The sequence below is a fragment of the Megascapheus bottae genome, chromosome 7 (genome assembly GCF_031878675.1).
Source record: "Megascapheus bottae isolate mThoBot1 chromosome 7, mThoBot2.hap1, whole genome shotgun sequence".
Taxonomy (NCBI): Eukaryota; Metazoa; Chordata; class Mammalia; order Rodentia; family Geomyidae; genus Megascapheus; species Megascapheus bottae.
In genome coordinates this window covers 52801749-52824103 of record NC_143515.1, presented here as the reverse complement: position 1 = coordinate 52824103, position 22355 = coordinate 52801749, and the positions used below count along the sequence as shown (strand labels likewise).

The window sequence follows — 22355 nt, the reverse complement described above, 5'->3', positions numbered from 1 at the left end:
TGTATTGGTAGGCTCCCATCCTCACATGCACCCTAGGGAAGCTTCTAGCCTGGATTTGGTTGGGCATTTCTATAAGCTGAAGTTTTCTTTCTCTCTGTCTCCTGTGTTTTCCTGTCTAACTTGAGAGCTGTTAGGTTGGGATATGCCTTCATGTTCATCAACATGGTGTTAATTAAATTTAATTTCCTTCTGGCTACCAACTCTTGAAGTAAACACACTCAGCCTGCTGAGAACATGGGAAGACTTGCAAAGCCATACATGATGGGGAGAGGACCTGGAGAAATCAGGCCAGCATCTTGGAGAAAGCTGGGAAAGATTAGGAAGAAAGGAGCACTTGACGAGAGGTGGCTCCAGACCACTTCTCATTGATTTATCGAGCATGAACCTGGGTTTATTGAGCATGTACCTGGTGCCTTCTCTGTAGCCCTGGAGAGATGGCATGAAGATATGGGCTCTGCCTGACAAGACAGGCCGGGAGCTAGGGTCTTGTTCTGGCTCAGTCTTGCAGAAGATCCTGTCCAGATGAAGGTACATTGTTAGAGGAACAGTGCCTCTCTGCCCATCTCTGTAGAGAGGGCAAAGGATAGTACAGTAGCCAGGAATATGAGGACATGGGAAAAGATTGACTTGGGTGCATTGAAGTAAAATCAGAAAGAATCTCAGGCCTCACCAAGGAGGACCTCAGTGTTGCATAATTAAGCCCTCAAGTCTAAATTTGTACAAAGTACAGGGATACTTCACCTACTGGCAGGGTTCTCCTTCCAACATTGACTTTCAAAATTAAGCTTTGAATCTCTAAAGGCACCTTGGCTGTGGCAGGAAACATGCTCTGACAGTTTTGTATTTGGAGGTACTGGTATCCGGTTTACTTCCATTTTGTTTGTGCTATGGACAAGGATGCAAGTACCAGGGCTCATACTAAACTTAACATTCAAGTATTATTCCTAAATTCTGGGATTTGACAAATCCATATGAGGTTTATGAAGGTTTGCAAGGTTTCATGTCAGCCTCTATCTCTTCAAAGTGAAAAGGCCTAAGCCATGGGCATGCAGACCAGCTTCCTGCCATGTTTTCCTGGCTATTCTTTTCTAGGATGTATTCCACCTTGAATGAGATTTTCTTAGAGCATAGAGCTTGAATGTCAATAGAACATTTCTGACATGTAAGCCTTGTTGGGTATGAAAGACGGTTGAAAGTGAGTGGACAGGTGACGTACAAAATAGTTTTGCCCTCAATTAAGATAGGTAGAGACAAGCTTCTCACTGTAGGCATATCAATTGAAATAACCTAGAAAATAAAAGCAGGCCTGTTCCTATGACTTTAACCAACACTTCTGATAGAGTTTGGTAACCACAGGACTTGGGCAGTCTTCTTGGGAAGGCATGGCATAGATACCTGACATGCTGATGTGACAACACATCCAGAATGTAGTTGGCCCAAAATACAATGCTCTAGAATTAAAAACCCACCCCCTATCACAAAACATCTGAGGTAAGGTGAGAACACTGACTATGGCTATCTGCTGGTCCTGGCAGTTACTACTGCAACCATCCTAAGAAATTAGCTGGAGCTCTCCCACAATGAGGTCTTACCAATCCTAAAGCTCCTTCCAGCTTTCTGGGTAGACGTGGTCTATGAGAATGGAACTTATGTGGTCTCTATATTTCTCTTCCACAACAACCTCTAAACTCTTTTATCATTGAAGATCCATTCCAGTCATGCCTGAAATTTGGGGTGAATAGCTTCTGCATTGGGAAACCTAAAATGAATGTTGAATGGCGAGAGAAAGTGGGTGACCTCATCTTGATGTAAGAAGCACATATTTGAATGTTTACAGTTACCGTTTAAAAACCAGCAGGCAGCAAAATAATAAACTCTAAGCCAAGAGAACTGATCTCTATCTAGAACATTTTCATAAATAAGGCAAAAGAGGACAATGACAAGTGGAGAAACATGGTCTTTGCCAGGAACAGACTGGAAAGCTTCCCTTTTGGGTACCAAAAATATCCCTGGTAAAGCTAAATTCCAACAGCTTCTAGCCATGACATTGGTTTGCAAACCTGTTAAATCAAGATAGTCTCCTCAACTAGTAGCAGCAGGAGGCCAGGGCTGCTACTCTTTCCTGTTACCAGCAGGAGACACAAGTAACTCCTGGTACCTCATTGGCCTTGGATCTTGCCACCACTTTTACTGTCCTCTCAGGGCCTACCTCAGCAAGTCCAGGCCGCAGAGAAGACATGGCAGGCATGGTACTGGCTTAATTTCTTCTATGGTTAGCCACACATACATCATGCTTTTTTCTACATCTTTTTTTTGTCAAGATAATGTATAGAGGGGTTACAGTTGTATTCATAAAATAGTGGGTACATTACTTCTCAAAACTTGATATCCTGCCGGGGCCAACCGGCAGCAAACCAGGGTTCGCAGATTGGGGTTCCTGAAATAGGGGACAAGGACTAGGAAGAAAAAGAAGAGAGACAGACACACCGGGTCCGGGATGTCCGCAGTCCAGGCAAAGACTGCCGAGACTGCTGCGTTTATTTTCCACTCCCCTTTCTTCCCTCCTCCTCTCCCAGGGAACCTCCAGGTGTTACATTCATATGGTAATTCTCAGGTCATTTACATAGAATAGGGCCAGAAAGCAATAAGACAATATAGCCATCGTCTGATGCAAGTCAAGGTACAGTTTGATTCCACTCTGGCTCCCAACAATATCCCTTCTCCTGTCTTTCCCTCCCTCTCCCCCTCCCAATCATCTTGTTTTCCCCCTTCCCTTCCCCATTTCAAAGAAACAAATAAGCGTATATACAGTATACCAGTATGCAAATTCAGATACAAGAACCTCATGAGATTAACTATCAGTGGAAAAAAAGAGAAAAGAAATAACATCACACAGTACGTAAGAACAGCAGTCACAAAGATAAACCTCTTGTTTCATTAACCGGGCGTTCATTTCATTTAGTCTCATCCTATATGACCATATGTGCATAGGTTTTAAAGTATTGTGATCCTCTGCTAGGAGAATCCTTGTTCAATCTCTGGACCCCCTGAATCAACTGCTCTAGGTCAGGATTCACCTAGTAATGGGTTATCAAATCGGTTTAGAGGTGACAAGGTCAAGTGCAGAAAAAATTAAAATGAAGAATAAGGATAAAAATAGAATAAGAGACTATGATAGAATATGCAAGTAGAAGGTATCCCATATGATAAAGGTAAAGCATAACTTGTTGACTCTTTAGAGTGGTGACATGAGATGATACACATTAGGATACATATGTTTTACTGTTGCTCATAATACAGAATTTCTAAAGGTGAGGCCCTTACTATACCTTTGATATCTAAGAAATAGCCTCGAGAGTTTAATAGGCTTGGTGGGTTCATGCACTGTGCAGAGTATGGGATGAGTACAAGCCAACAACACACAACACACTACTGACAGAAACCATTGCATGGTAGCTTGAACTGGGCAGTGTGCTTCATGCCTGTGCTTAGATGGCCACATGGATGCCTTCCAGAAATTCACCATAAAAGTCAGGCAACACATGCCAGGAAGTGAGCCTCCAGGTCAGAACAAAGCTGAACACCAGTCCCAGATCACCTCTTCTTGGCTGGTCCAGGGCACCACAGACAAGCTGTAACCCTGCCAAGACAGGTTGAAACTTCCTAAGTAAAGATGATCCAGAAACACAAGGAAAGGTTGGGTAAATAGGATTGCATTAAACTGCAAAGTTTCTACATGACAAAGAACATAACTAGAAAACAAATAGAAAGCTCACAGACTGGGAGATCTTCACCACCTACATAACAAAGAGCTCATATCAAAAGCATACCCAGAGCTCAAAAATTAAATCCCCTAGTAACAAATCCTCAAAGAAACAACCACCCCATTGATAAGTGGGCTAAAGAATTAAAAGGAGACTTCTCTGGAGAGGAAATATACATAGCCAATAGACACATGAAGAAATGTTCGCCATAAAAGGAATGTGAATCAAAACTCCATTGAGATTTCACCTCACCCCAGTTATAATGGCCATTATCAAGAAAACTAACAATAACAGATGCTGGTGGGTATGTGGCCAAAAGGGAACATTACTATAATGTTGGTGGGAATGTAAACTGGTTCAACCATTCTGGAAATTTGTATAGAGGTTCCTCAAAAGACTAAACATAGAGCTTCCCTGTGACTCAGCAGTCTCACAGGCATTTACTCAAATGATCACAAACAAGGCCACAAGGCCACACTAAAGCTCTATTTACCAAAGCTACAATCTGGAACCAACCCAAATGCCCCTCAGTAGATGAATGGATGAAGAAAATGTGACATGGACGCGCACGTGCGCGTGCGCGCGCGCACACACACACAATGGAATTTTATGCTTCCATCAGAAAGAATGTTATTGCCATTCATAAGAAAATGGAAAGACATGAAAAAAATCCTATTAAGTAAAGTAAGCCAGACTTAAACATGGGCCCCATGGTTTCCATCATTGGTAATATGTTTAGGATAGTCCTAGAAGAACATCATAATCGCTCAAAAGCTGTGTATATATGACCATATGAAATGATGTTATGGGGCCGAGAGCATGGCCTAGTGGTAGAGTGCTTGCCTAGCATGCACAAAACCCTGGGTTCAATTTTTCAGTACCACATACACAGAAAAAGTTGGAAGTGGTGTGCTGTGGCTCAAGTAGTAGAGTAGTCTTGAGCAAAAGAAGCTCAGGAACAGTGCCCAGGCCCTAAGTTTAAGCCCCAGGACTGGCAAAAAATAACTCGGGGGCAGGGGGAGAGTTACTTTTTTTCACAAGAAGAGACTTTCTCAGACACAGTGCTGAATGGAAACACAAGGCTGATGCCCACATAGAACTCTAAGCAGGCAGAAGACAGTCCCAGATTTAAGAAGTGTCAGAAAGAAGCACAGAACAGGGGGGATAGGAAGTCTGGATATAGGACATGAGAAGATGGCTTTAGGAATGGATACCAAAGAAAGGACATCAAGAATTTGTCTTCGGTGTCAGGATTCATAGCTTAGCTGCAACCCTGGAGGGAGGAATAAACCATCCCCTGTCTTCATTTCTGCCCACCTATAGAAAGAAAGCCTGCTACAGTCTGGGTTGCAGGGAGACTCTGGGGGGAAAAAAGAAGGAAAGGATTCTCAAAAGAAGAGAAGCTTGCAAGGTTGGAGTAGACACTGCCAGTGTCAGAAATGGTATCAAACCTGCCTCATCCCATATGCTGTCTACCTTGCCAGGGAGCTGAGACTCAGGAGAAGCTTAGACATGCCTCGAGGCCATTCATGAATTCCAGCTTGAATAGCATTCATGTGTATTGTATGGACAACATAGACACATGACATAGACACATGATCATGAAGCCCCCAAGGAACTCTTAAGGGGGTGCTTATGCTTTATATTTCCATTACCAGATTTTCCAATTAAGTAGTTTAAGCCAAAGTGTACTAGTAGACCTAGGAAAGTTTAGGAAGCAGGAATGAGCCTTGCCCGTAAGAGCTGTTCAAGAAGTCTTCTTCCATAAGAAAAATGAGGGATGGGGTCCCTGGAACTAATCCTTTCAGGCAGTTGAATATACCTGCACTTAAAAGATCCCTTTAGAAAGAGCCTTAGATACACAGAGTGTATGTGAGGGATGTTCCCCCATCATTTTCACAGGAGACACATTAGCCTCCTGAGCATCGTATAACATTGAGGCTGAGGGGATGCTCCATGTTGGGAAGGGAACTGCCTCCTAAGGTCAGAGGATCTTAAACAAACAGGAGACATTTCAGATCATGTAAAGCCATCTCAGGGTTTTCTCTTCTGTGTGGATTCCTCAGAGAGAGTAGATATACCAGAGAAAGTTGGCCTTCTATGAGTGGTAATCTTTAAATCAATAGTTCTTATTTTTGCAATATTGGATGAAATCCAATATTAGACAACCACTCTTTTGTAACACATTGTGATGGAACCCTAGTCCTTAATTAGTGATTCTTAACCCAGTGGTAGATTTTCTACTTCGTGAGACTCTGATGCAGTAAACTCTCCAGGAAAAACCAAATGTGTGCATTACACCCAGTGTGGCTATACTATGTTACAACCTTAAAGCCCATCCTCTAGAGCAAGAACCAGCAAACTCTAACCAAATCCAGCCACTATCTATCTTAGTACAATCAACCATTTTTAACCATTAAAGAATATTTCATGATATGAAATGTTAGTTTCACTGGACCCCAGCCAAGGCCCCTTCCTTACATGTTGTACATACTACTTGTTGTCTTAAGGGCACAGTGGTGTGCTTGTGACAGAGCCATAACTCACAAAGCCTAAAATGTGGCCAGACACAGAAATACTTGTTATCCCCTTGCTGTAAGGGATAGGACCTCAGGTTAAGAAGGGGTATTTTAGATTCTTCAGTTTGCTAGAAATGATTGAACCATCAAATTTAGGGATAGAAGGAGCTTTGAAAATCACCCCAAAGGCTCCTCATCTAACCAATGGAAAGTGAAAAGTATATTTCCTGCTTTTTATGGGAGTAGGAACCATCATCAAAGTTGTATCTGAGTCCTCTTTTCCTTCTGAAGCCTTCCAACCTCACACTGCCTTCCAACCAAACCTTTAGGGAGTTGCCCTGAAGTTCTGTTGGAAGAGCAGTGTATAGTCACAGCCTATCCCGTACTCATGATGCAGATTCTTGACAGCTGGTCTGAAGAGCTCAGTAGGTTCACTTTGTAATAGGAGGAGCTGCCTCAATTACTGAAATGTTGCTGGGTATAGGAGAGAAGGAAGGTGTTAGCTAATAACTAGAAACTGAGTCTTGTTCTAATCTTTTCCAAAGTGAATCTTCAAATGAAATTTGAAAACTTCATATATCTATAAATATTTGTATATGCACACATTACACATATGTGTATATATATGTATAGACATGTTTGTATATACCATATGCATGTGTGTATATATGTATGTGTATGCATATAATACATATGTGCATTTCATATGTATGAAATATATTTCAAATGTATGTATGCATATGTATTTCTACATGAGTAACAATAGGCTAGAGAGGGAGAAAGGAAATGCTTGCATTCCATTCAATAGCTGAGCTGACAGAATTCAGCTGTCGTTAGTTGTTCAGCAGGCCTGACAGCCGGAGAGAGTTGGTCTATTTAAAAAATATATTGATACATATCTTTTATGACCAGAGATGTTGAACACTTCTTCATGTGTCTATTGGCTCTTCTTATTTCTTCTTCAAAGAAATCGCTCTTTAAGTCTTTAGTCTACTTATTAATAGGGTTGCTGTTTCTTTGAGGATTTGTTTTTAAGGGGTTTAATTTTTGGAGCTCTAAGTATATTTTAGATATGAGGGCCCTTGTCTGCTGTATAGTTAGTGAAGATCATCTCCCATTCTGTGGGCTTTCTATTTATCTTGCTAGCTATGTCCTTTTACAGTTTGATGCAATCCCGTTTATCTAGCCTTTCTTTGATTTGTTATGTTTCTGGATCGTTACTTAGGAAGTAGTGACTTGTGCCAAGGCGCCCTAGTATTTCCCCTATCCCTTCCTGTAATCTTTTCAGGGTGTCTTGTTTTACATTGAGGTACAATGTTTTACATTGAACAATTTGGAATGGATTCTGGTGCAGAGTGATATATAAGGATCTAACTTCACTGTTCTGCACATGTATGGCCAGTTCTGCCAACCTGCTGTGTTGAAGAGGCTATCTCTTATCCATCCTTATCAAAGATTAGTGGATGTTGGTCTGTGAGTTCATTTCTGAGTCTTCAGTTCTATTCCATAGGCTTGTTCATGTGCTAGTAGCAAGCTGTTTTTAGAACTACCCAGTTAGAACGGCTAGTATCAAGAAAACTAACAATAACAAATGCTGGCGGGGATGTGGCCAAGAGCAAACACTACTACACTGTTGGTGGGAATGTAAACTTGTTCAACCACTCTGGAAAGCAGAAAACTAAACATAGAGCTTCCCTAGGACCCAGCAGCAATCCCATTCCTGGGCATTTGCCCAAATGACCACAAACCAATCTACATTAATGCAACCAGCACAACCATAGTTATTGCGGTATAGTTTACCATAGCTAAGATGCCCTTCAGTGGATGAATGGATCAAGAAAGTATGGCATAAATACACAATATAATTCTATGCTCCCATTAGGGAGAAAAACATTGCCCTATTTGTAAGGAAATGGACAGACTTGGAAAAAATCATAATAACTGTAGTAAGCCAGACCCAAATAAACCCAGGATGCATGATTTCTCTCATTTGTAATAACTAGAATATGTCTCTAAATCTACAAGTTAATCCAATGGATAGTAAAAGACAAATGAGTACACTTGGACATAATTAATTAAGCAGAACTTTGTGCACTGAGTACAAAGGAGGATCGTCTTAGGAGAGGATCACAATGGTTCAATAGCTATGTGCATATGGCCGTATAAAAGGAAGCTTATCAAGATGAAGTCCTAGAAATGGAAACAAGAGGTTTCTTTTTTATTGTGCTGTTTGCAATTATTTTTTTTTCTCCTTTGGCTTATTCTGTTGTTTCAGTTTTTTATTTCTGTACCCTTTGTCTTATATGTAAGTTTATCTGATTTGGGATAGGCAAATGGAACCATAGAAACAGTGGGACAAAGTGTAAACCAATTCAACAGTGATGCTGTAAACTTTACAGCTTCAGGAGTCAGGAGAGGGTTGGGGGGAAGAAAATGGTGGGAGGAATGAGGGAGGGGATAACACTGTTCAAAAAGAAATGTACTCATTAGCTGACTTATGTAACCCCAACCCCTCTGTACATCACCTAGGGGACAGCCAACAACTCAGCAGCTCTGGTATACTCACAGAACTGGAAGGGGAATGTCATGCAAGGCCTCTGTCTGAGGTTTGTTAGCTCTCCTCTTAGCAGAGTAGCCACTAGAACCTGTTCTTTAAACCATGATAAATTGACAATATTTGACAACCAGGAGATCAGATATGAAAAAGCAGGAGATTGGAAGTTCTGAGCAGGTCAGAAGATCTGAGATCTTGATCTGTATCCTTGACATACAGCATAGCACCAGAGGAGAGGCACACATGCCTAGCTTCTCTGGCTGTGCCTCTCCTGGTCCCCCTACCTCAAGGCTCCCAACACAATTGTGTCAGGCACACACATACCCATCATAGAAAAGGGAGGTTTTGGCATCAGTTGGTAGTGCTGTAAGCCAAATCCCTCTGCTTTGGTTCCTTCATTTTGTTTTTCTTATCTTGCATTATTTCAGAATGTTAAAGATTGGCCATTAGGATATACAAAATCCATATCATGAATGTCATGTCAGTGAAAAAAATACATTCTAGATTTAGTACAGCACCTGGGAGAAGAGAGCACACGGGTTGCCCAGGTTGTTCTGGGAACTAAGACCTAGTGGAAACTTCTCACAAGCATCTGTGTCAAAGACAGTATGCTGATGGCTTTAGCCCTATGGCATTGAGGAGGAAGACATGTTAAGTTACATTTGCTCTAAGCCATCTACTCTCAACTCTTCAGTATATTATTTCATTTAACTCATAACAACTATATGGAGAGAACTACTAATGTTTCTGTCCTATAGATGAAGGAATAGGGGCACAGGGAGACCACAGAAAAGCCACAAAGGGCTAGAGAATTGGAAAGGCAATCCAAGTGGCTGGGCTGTGGAAATGAAGGCTAAGTCAGTAAGCTACACTTCCTCTCAGATGATGGCCTTTACCAAAACAGATGTGATTTGCCAGTGAGTGAGTTCTCAGATGTCTTGGTTTTATAAAGATCAATATAAACAATGGAAGGAACAGAACTGAAAACAAATGCCATTGTATACCATGAAAGGAAGTTAAATCCAGAATAACTTAGACAGACATCAAAAAATGGCGTTTTGAAACTGAAAAGAAAACTTAAAAGATCTACTGCTCCTTTACTTGGATTCAAGGAGGCCAGATATCTCGATTACAGGGCTTAAAAAAAAAATTCAGAGGCCTGGAGCCCCGGACATTCCAGTTCTCTAATTCTGGGACAAGGCTCAAATGTATTTGTTTTTTGATACATAGCCAGGTTTTCTTGTGAGCTGAGCTTTAAAAAAATTATAAGAGGCTGGGGACATAAGTCAATAGTAGAGCATTTCCCCATTTATGTCAAAGCCCTGGTTCAGTCTCCAGCATTATACACAAACATAGACACACACAGACACAGACATACACTCTCTCTCTCTCTCTCTCTCTCTCTCTCTCTCTCTCTCTTCTCTCTCTCTCTCTCTCTCTCTCTCTCTCTCTCTCTCTCTCTCTCTCTCTCTCTCTCTCTCACACACACACACACACACACACACAATGAATTGAAAAGTCTAAGATTCTTGTTATTTTTCCTTCACCCCCCCCCAAAAAGAGAAATGTCTCTGAAATACAGTAATTAGGATAAAAATCACTTAAAGGGATTTGGGACAAAAGAGATGGATAAATTAATTACATTTAATTGAAGCTCATCTCGGGAGTTCTAAGAATAGCTCATTCCTAGGCCAAATCTCAAAGCAATTACATAGGCTCTCTGGGGATGAAGCAGCATCAGTATGGTAGTTATTTGAAGTACCCAGGTAATTCTCCCTCCCCCTCACCCCCTCACCCCCTCATGTTGCTGAGATTGAGAGTGGTTGCTGTAGAACCTGACATGTCTAGTAAGTATTGGTAATTTAGATATGACAGCAGTTTCATTGGCACAAATGATTAGTGTGCAATCAATCTATAGATATGACAGAATAGAGTATTGAAGCCAAATAATTGGAGACAGACGAATCATCTCCCAACATTTAGAAAGTTGGAAAATGTAGACTTGAGATAACTTTTAGCATGAAAATTAGTTTGTGGATGTTTAGGGGAAAATGCTAATTACATTGGGGACAATTAATTTTACAGCTAGCAGAGAACTGCAGAAGAAATTTGTATTTTCTTCCAGCCAACCAACTAAACCGATCTCTAATCATATAAATAAGATAGGCTGCATGAACTTCAGTGTGATTAACCACAGCTCACAAAGTGCCACAGCCATACCTGTCCCAAACAATATTTTTATAGATAGGCATGCCATCCATTTGTTTTGTTTTGTTTTGTTTTCCCAGTCCTGGGCTTGAGCTCAGGGCCGAGCACTGTCCTTGGACTTTCTCAAGGCTAGAGCTCTACCACTTGAGCCTCAGCACCACTTCTGGCTTTTTTTCTATATATGTGGTACCAAGGAATCGAACCCGGGTCTTCATGCATGCTACGCAAGCACTTTAACCACTAGGCCAAACTCCCGGCCCCATGCCATCCATTTGTAAAATAACATTTTTTTTAAAAGCTGAAGGATATGGCAGATAAGATAGATGGTATTTAAAATGACATCTGTACGGTATTTTGGAATTTTCCTGAGTTTTACCTACATGTCCTTAAAACAGTCTGAAAGTGGAGTCTATGTGTTGTGACTACTTCCTACATAAGTAGCTGAGAGATGAATTATAGAATCCTTTTTTACGGAGATTTTTCACAAGCTAGAAATCTGTCCCAAAGGTAAAAGCCAAGGTTAAGTGTAGAGGATTACATTTGAGTTGAAAATAAAAAAAAATAATTTAAGAAAAACAAGATTCAGTTTTAAGGACTGCTGACAGCAAGTGCATGGATGTTTTATAGCAAAAGGAATTTTTTCTGAGGGCTGGAGTCAGAGGTGAAGTCGGCAGTGCCATACTCAGCTCTCCCAGCCAGCGGCGGGGAGCATGGAATGGACCTTACTTGGTAGAGCCTAACTCCGTTTTACATCTGATATTTTCCCAGTGTTTGGTCAACAAATTCCTTTTCTGTTTAACTTGTCCAGAACCAGTTTCTGTTGTTCAAAACTAAAAATCTTGAGGAATACTGACAATAAAGCTGTTCCCAGTTCTCACAGTATAAGAGAGGTATGGAGAAGCAATGTTATAATTCTGTTAATTGGTTTAAGTAGTCCCTTGACACTAATCCTGGGAAGAAGATCTGTCTCTGGGTCTAATTTTCTCCTCTTATAAAGACTCCACTCACATTGCATAGGGACTGCCCTCACTAATGGTCCCATCTTAATCTGATTATATGTGAGATACCTTATTTCCTTCCACATTTGTTTATATTCTAAGGTACTAGGTGTTAGAACCTCATTTATCTTTTTAAGGCAACACAATCTAATCTATAGCATGGTTAAATTAAGATAGCATCTTTGTTTTATCTCAGCCACTTAAGTGATAAGGCATTGATCTAATCTTAATACCCATTTAATTTAAGGTTCCAATCTAGTAACCAGTAATGTCCCTGTACTTGGCATTGTTCAGAGTCCAGAACTGAGCACTCAGCTCAAGAAGAAGAAGATGGATGAAAAAGACAATAGGGCACTCAAAGGATTCATGGAAAGTTAGCTACTGTGAACAGTCTCCAGGGACAGTCCAATACTGAGTGACTGCTAAACATTTTGCCCTGTTCTCCATGAAGAAATATGGAAGTGTGAACAATTCTTGGTTAGTGAAATTATATAAAGAAAGAAGAAATAGCAAATTATGCCTAGAGAAATTATTGAACTAATTTTAATTTTCTTCCAAACTTCATTTTTTCTAGGCAGTGATACATTTGATTTTCCATTTAAGTTCACTCACCATGCCTAGAAACATATGCACATATAATCACATTAAAATCTATGGATAAATATGTGTGTAAATAAAGATTCAGGCAATGTTCAGTACTCTAATGCTTTAAATTCTTGCATTTTCTCTTAGAATACATATAAAAGTGAAAAGTAGAGCTTAGATATGAATAGTGGCATTTTAAAGCTAGGAGGGCTTTGGTGACTGGACCAAGGTATTTTCAAGCAAATGGATTGCCTGCTTAGCCATGGATGCCTCAAGGACTAGGAGAGGAGAAATTGATGTACAGGAGATATTAGAAGGGAGCTCTGTGTATTCACATGAGGTATTAGAACTCAACATAGCTACAATCCCAGAAACCTGTAAGTTGAAACAGTAGGATCATGAGTTTGAGGCCAAGATAGGCTACATAGAGAGATCCAGGAAGGAAAGAAGGAAAGAACTGAGGAAGAAAGGGAGGAGAGAGGGAGGGAGGAAAAGAAAAGAATAGAGAATGAGAAGAAAAAAGAGGGAAGGGAAGGGAAGGGAAGGGAAGGTCCTGGAACTGGAAGGAAGGCAAGATAAGAGGAGGATTATATCAGGGAAACCTTAAAAGGACCTAGGGGGTATCTGGCATTTTGGAGACCATATAGAGGTAGTATGTCCTTCTCCTGCCCCGCCCCCTCACACTTTCGGCCATACCCATGAGGCAGAGAACCCCACTTGGAAACATTTGGATGCCTGTCTTTGCCATCACTCATAACAATCAGAAAGGAAGAGGATGCCAGGGACCAGCAAGAGAGTCCCATGAAAGCCAGCCCCATGACACAGCCTGCCGGGGCCAACCGGCAGCAAACCAGGGTTCGCAGATTGGGGTTCCTGAAATAGGGGACAAGGACTAGGAAGAAAAAGAAGAGAGACAGACACACCGGGTCCGGGATGTCCGCAGTCCAGGCAAAGACTGCCGAGACTGCTGCGTTTATTTTCCACTCCCCTTTCTTCCCTCCTCCTCTCCCAGGGAACCTCCAGGTGTTACATTCATATGTTAATTCTCGGGTCATTTACATAGAATAGGGCCAGAAAGCAATAAGACAATATAGCCATCATCTGATGCAAGTCAAGGTACAGTTTGATTCCACTCTGGCTCCCAACAACAGCCCATCACTACACAGCCACAACATCTGGAAATCAGATAACATTCAAGAGCAAACATCACTGGCTCTGAGAGCTTGTGTTTGTGGTGCAAAGAGGGCCAGGAGAGAATCTCAACAACCAGATAGCAAAACAAGCATGCACTTCTGCCCATCTTCATGCTGATGTCTAAACACAGCCTCTTTGGAGCCGCCAGGCATGATGGATAAGGCAGGCCTGGGCCTCTGCTTCTGGGTTACACTCTCAGCAAGTTATCAGGAAGTGTGAAAGTGTTTTCCTGTGTTCCCTTCCCCTCCACCCACTGCAGACATCTCGCAAGCACCCTACCACCTTTCATATCAGACTCAGAGCCCTCAAGTCCAAAACCTTATTTCTGAAAGGATGCTAGGGGCGATAGAACATTCTCTCCTCAAGTCATCCATGAGGATCAAAGACATACCCACCAAGACCCTAAACACATCTATCTTGATGGAATTCTCCTAAACCCTGATTATAACTGCCCTTGTTCGTATGTTGTATCAGCAATTAGAGAACCCTGTGCCCCAAGCACTGGAAAGAGAGAGCCCATTAATTAGGTTGCAATCTCCTGTTTTGCAGGGCCCTTAGGGCACAGTGCTGATCTAGGCTATCTAATTCTAAAGTCTTCTTGAGTCAGACCTGAGCCCGGCTCTACTCCTGCCTCAAATTCTCCAAATGAAAAACCCCTCTGTCAGGATAACAACCACTGGCCCTGAACCCTGGTCACATTGCTGGCTCTAGATAGAGCAACAACAAGTGAGGTGCATGCCTTCCTTCCTTCCTTCTAGCAGATAGCTGTGTCAGTTCAAGCTGGGGATGGAGGGGTGAATTCCATCTGGCTTCCACTTGCATGAAGCTCACATTTCAGGTGAAAGAGGAACTGGGTAGGAGTCCACTCTCCAAAGAGAAGGATTCCCTGAAGGAAGAGTATCTATACTCAGGGAGGAAGAGGGATATGGGACAGAAGGCAAGGAAGAGAGAAGGCACCCGAGAGAGAGGGTTACCCGTACAAAAGCTGGATGGAGGAAGCCCATGAGAATGGAATGCCTTGTGCTTCCCAGGGCTGGGGTGGGGGTCGGGGGATGAAGTCAGGGGAGTAGAGGGGCCTCAGAAGTGAGTTAGTACAGGAACTCAGAATTGGTCCCAACCGTGCCACAGAAGAGAATAATCACTGGAGGAAGCACTGGGATATTCAGGCAGGCTCCGGCTCAGTATAAGTTCAGAATCAGAGGCATACAGATTCATATAAAGTACCTTTTAAGCTGGTGCCAGAAGCTCATTGGTGGGCACATCAATCACATGGACTGTGTTGAGGACCACACCCAATAGACACGTGATGAGTGTCAACCACACACAAGAACTAGAGTTTGGAGCAAAGCAAGACCTCACAGTTACCAGGTCCCTACTCTCATTGGGCTTTTTGTTGAGGACAGGACCTCACTTATTACCCTGTTTTACACAGGTTAACGTCTGTGTCATGTAAGTAGGGGTGTAGAGTGGTTCAACCCATGACCTCACTCCTCCCCTCTGCAGCCTTCCCTGAGTGTGGTCCAAAGGTGATGGAAGGTGATGAGGAGGGAAGATTGTGCAGAGTCAGAATGGCATTCCCCAAACCCAGTGCCATCTCTCAGACTGGTACTGCAGCTAGGAGGCTGTTCAGACATTGGAGGAGGTGTATGGCTAAGGACCTGGATCTTCTGTATCAATGTGAATGCCCTCAGAACCTAGGTGTCAGGTCTCGAGGCTGCCTTTAGATGGAGGGAAGGCATTTTGAGAAGTGAAGTCAGCGCATAAGGGCATAATCTCAGTTCTTTGCAAATGGGGGGGCGGGGGGCGGTGCTGCCAAAATGTCACTGACAGGGAACAAACTTTCTAAGCCTCTAATGTGAATTGTCAGGAGGTGTGTCCCTACAGGGATGTTGGCTATTTAAATTGGAACTTAGTAACTGCCTGGGTTGGAGACGTAGTTCAGTGGCAGAATGCTTGTCTGGCGTACCTAAAGCCCTGAGTTTGAGCACCAACACAATTCTGCCCCAGGCCTAGTGGTTTTCCCTTGGTTGCGTTTTGGAATGATGCTCTGGTGCTTCCCAAATTCTTGCCACTGCCTCTTGAGCCCCTCCTCCCTCTAGGCTATCTTCACTGGATATAGTAGACTTGTACTGTATAGTCCTCTCCTCTCTCCTTCAATAGAAATAAGTGTCACCAGACATGTTTGAAGCTTATAATCCAACCAGTTGGGGAAATAGAGATCAGGAGAGAGTGATTGGAAGCCAACCTGAGCATAAAAGTTCATGAGAGTCCATGGGCTTCTTTCATCCCAACTGCAGGGGAGGGGGCATCATGGCTGGGGGGCATTGGCATGTGTTTGTCATCCCCAGTAATACCAAGAAAGCACAAGTAGAAAGATTGAAAGCCCATGCCTACCAGCCCTGCCTGGATTAAAAAAAAACACAATTAAAAAAAATAATAAAGGGTTCTAGGGATATGGCTCAAGCACCTGCCTAGCAAGCAAAAAGCCCTGAATTCAATCCCTAATGCTGTCAAACCCAGCCAACACCCTCCCATGCATGGCAGCAGGGAGAGGCTTTGTTTTGTTACTCCTCTCTGAGATGGCTCTCAGCCCTGGGCCTCCCTCTTCCTCTGGTGCTGTACATCCTGGAGAACAACTAGTCCTGCCCAGAGTCAGCCTCTCTGGCAGAGGCCACCAAGCCACTCTTGAGCTTCCCATATCAGGGGGCAACACAGACATTCTGCAGTTACAAGTCTTATTGCTGGAAATCCCTTGAATTTTCCCTCTGTCCTCCTTTCTCGGTCTCTGAGATCTGAATTATGCAGGGCATGCCCAGAGAGAGGACACCAAGAAGAGCTGACAGGGTTGAGGGGACTGGAAAGAATAGCTCATCCCTGCTCTGTGCCACCCATGATTCTTTTCAGTCCAAGTCATTTAAAAACAGAACTCCAGCCTGTTCCTCGACCTAAGCTTCTTATTCTCTCCCTGACCCACAGAACTCTCAAACTATGATTAGATCATTATGCCAGGTCTTTCTGGCTTTATTTTTAACCTGATGGCTTTTCCTAAATATGTCCTGCTTGACTTTGACCCTTGCTTGTATATCTCATCCCATTGCTCCAGTGTCCCTATTTCTAGACCTGCCATAGCATGGGAGGTATCATGCTGAGACCTGGACTGGGAGTTCTGGCTCTGCGCTTTCTTTGTCAAGTAACTCTAGCCAAGCCACCCAATCTCTTTGAGCCAATTTTCTCAGCTGTAAAATCAGTATCCAATGCCTTCCTATTCCAAGGATCAAATGAAGAATGAAGATGACAATGCTTTGGAAATGCTAAAGCAGTGCCTCCCAAACTATATTCTGCATATCTCTGCTCTGAAGAGAGGTTATTCATAAGCTATTCAGTGAGAAAATGTTTTATGTGAAGCTTAAAGAACACTAGTTACTTCTTTGAGGCTTTAATTCGCTCATGTACATGGCAAGTGCCCCCAAAACAGAGTACAGCTATGTCTCAAAGCTGCTTTTTTTTCATGGACTACCTGTTGACACCATTTATGTATTAATATTGTTTTTCCTATAAATAGGAACAGTCTTTCCATCAAATCATCCAGGTCACTATTCCTAGGTAGTACCAGTTAATTGGTATCTGAAAAGCCACGGTTGGAGTGCCTCCAGCCTTCCCACCACTGTGCTTTGTGCTGAGGGGACATAGGCATTGAAGGTTTCAGCAGTTGGACTGCAGTCTCACCTCCCAGCAGCCCCAGGCTGGACTCTGCCCCAGGCAGCTTGGCAAACCATTGTCCTGTGTAGACCTCTTTTGTGTTCCAGTCCCTGCTTTTGTCCCATCTCTCTCCCTGCAACTCCTATTTCTACTAACACAAGTGTAGTCTGTTCTTCAGTTCTAATTAAGCTCTTATACTTCTCTGTTCATTGGACCCTAGACAAGAATGCTGCTTCACCAACTCCACTGTAAGGGTATAAATGCAGAGAATATTCTTTACACGTTTAGAAATTGGGATTCATATGTGGGTTGCTTGATTGCTGCTCTAGAAACCCAATAACTGTAAACCACCACAATTCAACTTGGCTTCCAACTGGGTGGGTGGGAATCCTTCTCAGCTGGGGAATGAGCAATGCATTTGGTCACTTTTTTTAATATATATTTATTTACGGGGGGGGCACAAGAAAACAGCTGGAAACGCAAGGTTGAGTAAAACAAGAAGTTCATGGTCCAATCAGAAGTATTAACACATCACAGCAAGCCTGACTTGCCGTACTAAGTGTTGAGTGTAATTATAGCGAAAACCATGGGGGCACAAAGTAAGGTCACACAGATAACAGGTGGGGATCAGCACAGGCTCCCCAGAAGATGATCCAGCCCTCAACCCATCCTCTTCCTCACATTCACATATGTTGCAGACATGCACAGTTATGGAGTCTCCCTCTATTGATGAAGGACTACTGAAAACTGTGGGAAGCAGATTCGGGTTTGTGCCCTGGTGACGGGGAGGAAGGTGTTGATAGAGCTCAACAGGTTAGGGAAGCAACTATAAGCATGTGAACTAGAAGTTGTGTATTTCACTCTCCCCCAGATACACACGTGTGCACACCTACACAGACACACATGCACAGCCTACGGGAACCCCACTTCCCTGCTTTTCCATCATACCCACACACCCCTTCTTCCTTCTCACCTTAAACTCATTCTTCCTTTCCTCCTCTGTCACCTCCCAGACCTGGGGCCATCCATCCTTACCTCATCGGATCAGCCTTATGTCTGCTCCCAAGTAGCTAGAGGCCCACTTTGGTGAGAGGCTGGTCACCTTGACGCCTACTCCCTGTGGGGGGCCCCCAGGAGGGAGTTCAGCCTTGATTCAGTGCTTTCTCTTCCTCCCCACAGAAAACCAAAAGAGATGTCAATAACTTTGACCAAGACTTTACCCGCGAAGAGCCAGTACTGACACTTGTGGACGAAGCAATCGTGAAGCAGATCAACCAGGAAGAATTCAAAGGCTTCTCCTACTTTGGTGAGGACCTGATGCCCTGAGAAGCCACTCCAGGTAGACTTCGCTGATTGCTGCAAGGGGGTTGCTGAGAAGATCCTGTGTTGAGAGGCTCAGAAGGTCTTGAACAACTCCTCCTCCCTGGATTCCCAGTCCCATTCTACTCTATTTATTGCATTCCCTTACCCCAGGCCACCACTTCCCCTACCTTCCTGGTGACTAGAAGGCACTCTTGGGACTTGCCTCATCAAAAACATAGACTCAAGTTGGGTCAGCAGGTAGCTGTGCACACTGCCGTGTTTGGACTGTCCATCCATAAGCCTGGTCCTACTATTGGGGCTGTTGGCTATGAAGAAACTTCAGTTCTTTTACCACAAAGAAAAAAACTAAGAAGACTCTTGGCTCTGCCAAATGGATATAGAATCCTGACACCTCTCGCTTCTCATCCATCCTGACTCCGGGGCTAACACCCCTGCCCTTCTTCTAGGAGAAGACTGAGACTTCTTCCACATGAGGACAGGTACTATGAGGTGTGCCTTGGATGGAACAAGCTTAAGAGATGCAACAGACTGGCTTAGCTGTGTCAGTGTGCTTGGGAATGGCACATTCTTGCTTGCTTTGGTTTTAGCATTTGAGCATGCCAAAGTCTTACACGTTTGCATCTCATGGAAGAAATCAATCTTTGTGGGGGGGGGGATTTTTTATTTTGAACTCTGTAACATTTGAAAAATGAGTTACCAAATTTGCTTTCTAATTGGCACAATGATAGCAACTTCCACATGAATACAGGTATATATTAAAGGGCTAATGTACAGTGAGAATCCAGTCATTCAGGGTCTATGCTGTCAAAGCTTTAGTGACACATGAGAGCTATGTGAAGCAAGAGAAAAGAAGGCAAGGAATGCTCATCATTATTAAAGTTCTGCCTTGACACACACACACACACACACACACACACACACACACACACACAACCATAACCATGATCAACACCCTGAGATCATAGCAAAACTCAGCTCCCAAATTCTCTTTCCACTTTCATCCTAAATTCCCAGCTTAACTGCTATTTATTTTCTGCAGCATTGTGTTATATTTTTGTGCACTTCTACAAAATGGTAGTACTACTGTGTTGTGTTTTTTAGACATTAAACATGTAAAGTGAACTATGAATCTGTTTTTGGAACAAGAAGACTGAATCTCAACGTGGGTTAGGCAGAAGGTGTCAGGAGACTGAAAGAGTGATTGGTGTGAAACCTTGACAAGGTGACAAGATGTGCCCAGAGTTTTATTTCTGTGTGATATGCAATAGCAACTCATGTGGACACTATTTAATTGATGTGATCTTACCTCCTGTAGCTATGCTAACAGTGTTATATTCTTTGATTTCCAAGGATTCTCTGTGGCTTTGTGTATATGTTTTCCAGAGGTCATTTGATTACCTATTTTATTGAATTGATCTAGCAGGGAATGGAATCCATTCCAGCTGTTGCACGTGGATTTCCCAGCTACCCTTAAATATATATACTTGTGAGTGGCGAAGTGGCACTAATGAAGCTTTTTGCCTTTTGTACATTTGAGATTTTTTTTGTATATAGTGTTTGCTGCAAGGCCTGTGGAATTCATTCATTGAATATAAAGGTATCAACTGCTGCATGTTCAGGCATATTATAAAATTTTAGTCTATGAAAGAGTAATTATTAAAATGTCCAGGTGCAATACTCTATAAGTGTATCGATTCAAGTTACCGAGAGTTAGGTGTGTTCATTCTCTTTTTGGGAGGGAGGGGGAGTCCTTTATATTGTTTATTTCATTTTGGTTTAAAGACTGTCAAAATGTATTAAGCTATATTAAGTTTCACATATGGTTCTCCTGTGCTCTATCAGCCCTGACAGAGATGGGAGAAGGAAAGGAATCTTCTCAATGGTGGCTTTAAAACTTGGATAGTGATTATTTTGAGCCCAAGGCAAGTGTGTCTCTTATTTGCATCTGGCTGGTCACAGCCTTTGTTACTAATGATGACATTTAGTTCTCTTTTGTTTTTGTTTTTTAAAAACTCAGGTGTAGCTATTATCTGTTCTTATGATGATTGCAAATATAAGTATTATGCTGCGTCAGTCCATGTGTTTGGCGTACCAGTGAAGTAATGAACATTCATTTCTCTTTGGTAACTTGACATACTGAGGCAAATTATCTTCTAGAGTGGAGGACAAGCACAGAAACATCTTCATGGTGGTATCATCTCATTTTTTTTAGAAAGACAATATACCCATCATTCTTATACCCAACTCTCTCTCTCTGTCTCTCTCTGTCTCTTTGTTTCTCACTCTGTCTCTCTCTCTCTGTCTCTCTCTGTCTCTCTCTCTGTCTCTCTCTGTCTCTCTCTCTGTCTCTGTCTGTCTGTCTGTCTGTCTGTCTCTCTCTCTCTCTCTCTCTCTCTGTCTCTCTCTGTCTCTCTCTCTGTCTCTCTCTGTCTCTCTCTCTGTCTCTCTCTCTCTTGCTCTTCCTCTCTGTCTCCCTTTTTCCCTCTCTCTCCCTCTCACCTGCATTCTTCAAAGTTAGGAACTTTGGACAACCAAGTGAGATCTACCTGCAATGCCCAGTGACCTTGTACCAGAGCTAGGTGGTATTTTCACAGTGTTAGGAATCAGGCCCTTCCTCTGGGACAACTGACACATTTGCTGGGAAGTCAAACAATACGTTCCATCAGCAGCTCTAGGCAATTGGCCAGCCTTGCTCTCCCTTTTAGCACCAAAAGCCTGGCTGGCCCGGATATCTCTAGCTGATAATGTTCTTACATAGAAAGATCTAAATCCAGTGGAGACCTGTAAAAAAAGGCTTGTGTTTTCCTTGGGTGGACATTGTTTCTTTCATTTTCAACAAGATCTTAGGCAAGGAGAATGTGATTCCGGGGTACAGTGCTTACCTAACATCTTAGCATATGTGAGACCCTGGGATTCATAACTCTTAAGATCACATGGAAAAAAGTTTGGAAACAGATACACTGTTATATTGCTGTCATTTCTACTGGTTCTTCATAATATCTCTCTCTCTCTCTCTCTCTCTCTCTCTCTCTCTCTCTCTCTCTCTCTCTTTCTCTCTCTCTCTCTCTCTCTCTGTCTCTCTCTCAAAAAGAAGTGCAAAAATAAGCCAAAAAAATACATGAAGGATAGCTGTTCTCCTGTGTTCTCTCTAATTATGGATTTTGTGAAGTGAAAACATCGTGTTTTTTTCCCTCCAAAGGTGAAAAAAATGCATTCTTGCTTTAAAAAAAATAAAAGAAGGCTAAAAAAAATTACCTCTTTTTAAATTATGTGCAAAATAATTCTGGCTAAATACAAAATGTATTCAATTTTAGGAGTTTTATTTTGTTTTGTGATGCTTTATTTGTACACTTTTTTTCTTTCTGGATGTAATTTTACTCTCTTGCCATTCATTAGTGTTATTTCATTGTAAACATTATTGTGCCAAATGTACTGTATTCAAAAGGATGTGAATGTGTATTGTTTCAGAACCTAATAAATATGACCTTAAGTCTTACTTCCCACTCCCAAT

General features: G+C 42.4%; 1 protein-coding gene across 2 annotated transcripts in view; it reads left to right on the top strand.

Annotated features, from left to right (window-relative positions):
• The window catches only part of Prkce (protein kinase C epsilon), a 479841-nt gene extending 460067 nt beyond the window's left edge, over positions 1–19774 (top strand). Inside the window, exon 15 of one of the 2 annotated variants that reach the window (XM_090337014.1) lies at positions 18701–19774. In XM_090337014.1, the coding sequence (XP_090193140.1) occupies positions 18701–18847 (147 nt within the window). In that variant the 3' untranslated portion in view covers positions 18848–19774. The remainder of the gene's footprint in view (positions 1–18700) is intronic. The other variant, XM_090337015.1, reaches the window with a different exon arrangement.
• The last annotated feature ends 2581 nt before the right edge of the window (positions 19775–22355 follow it).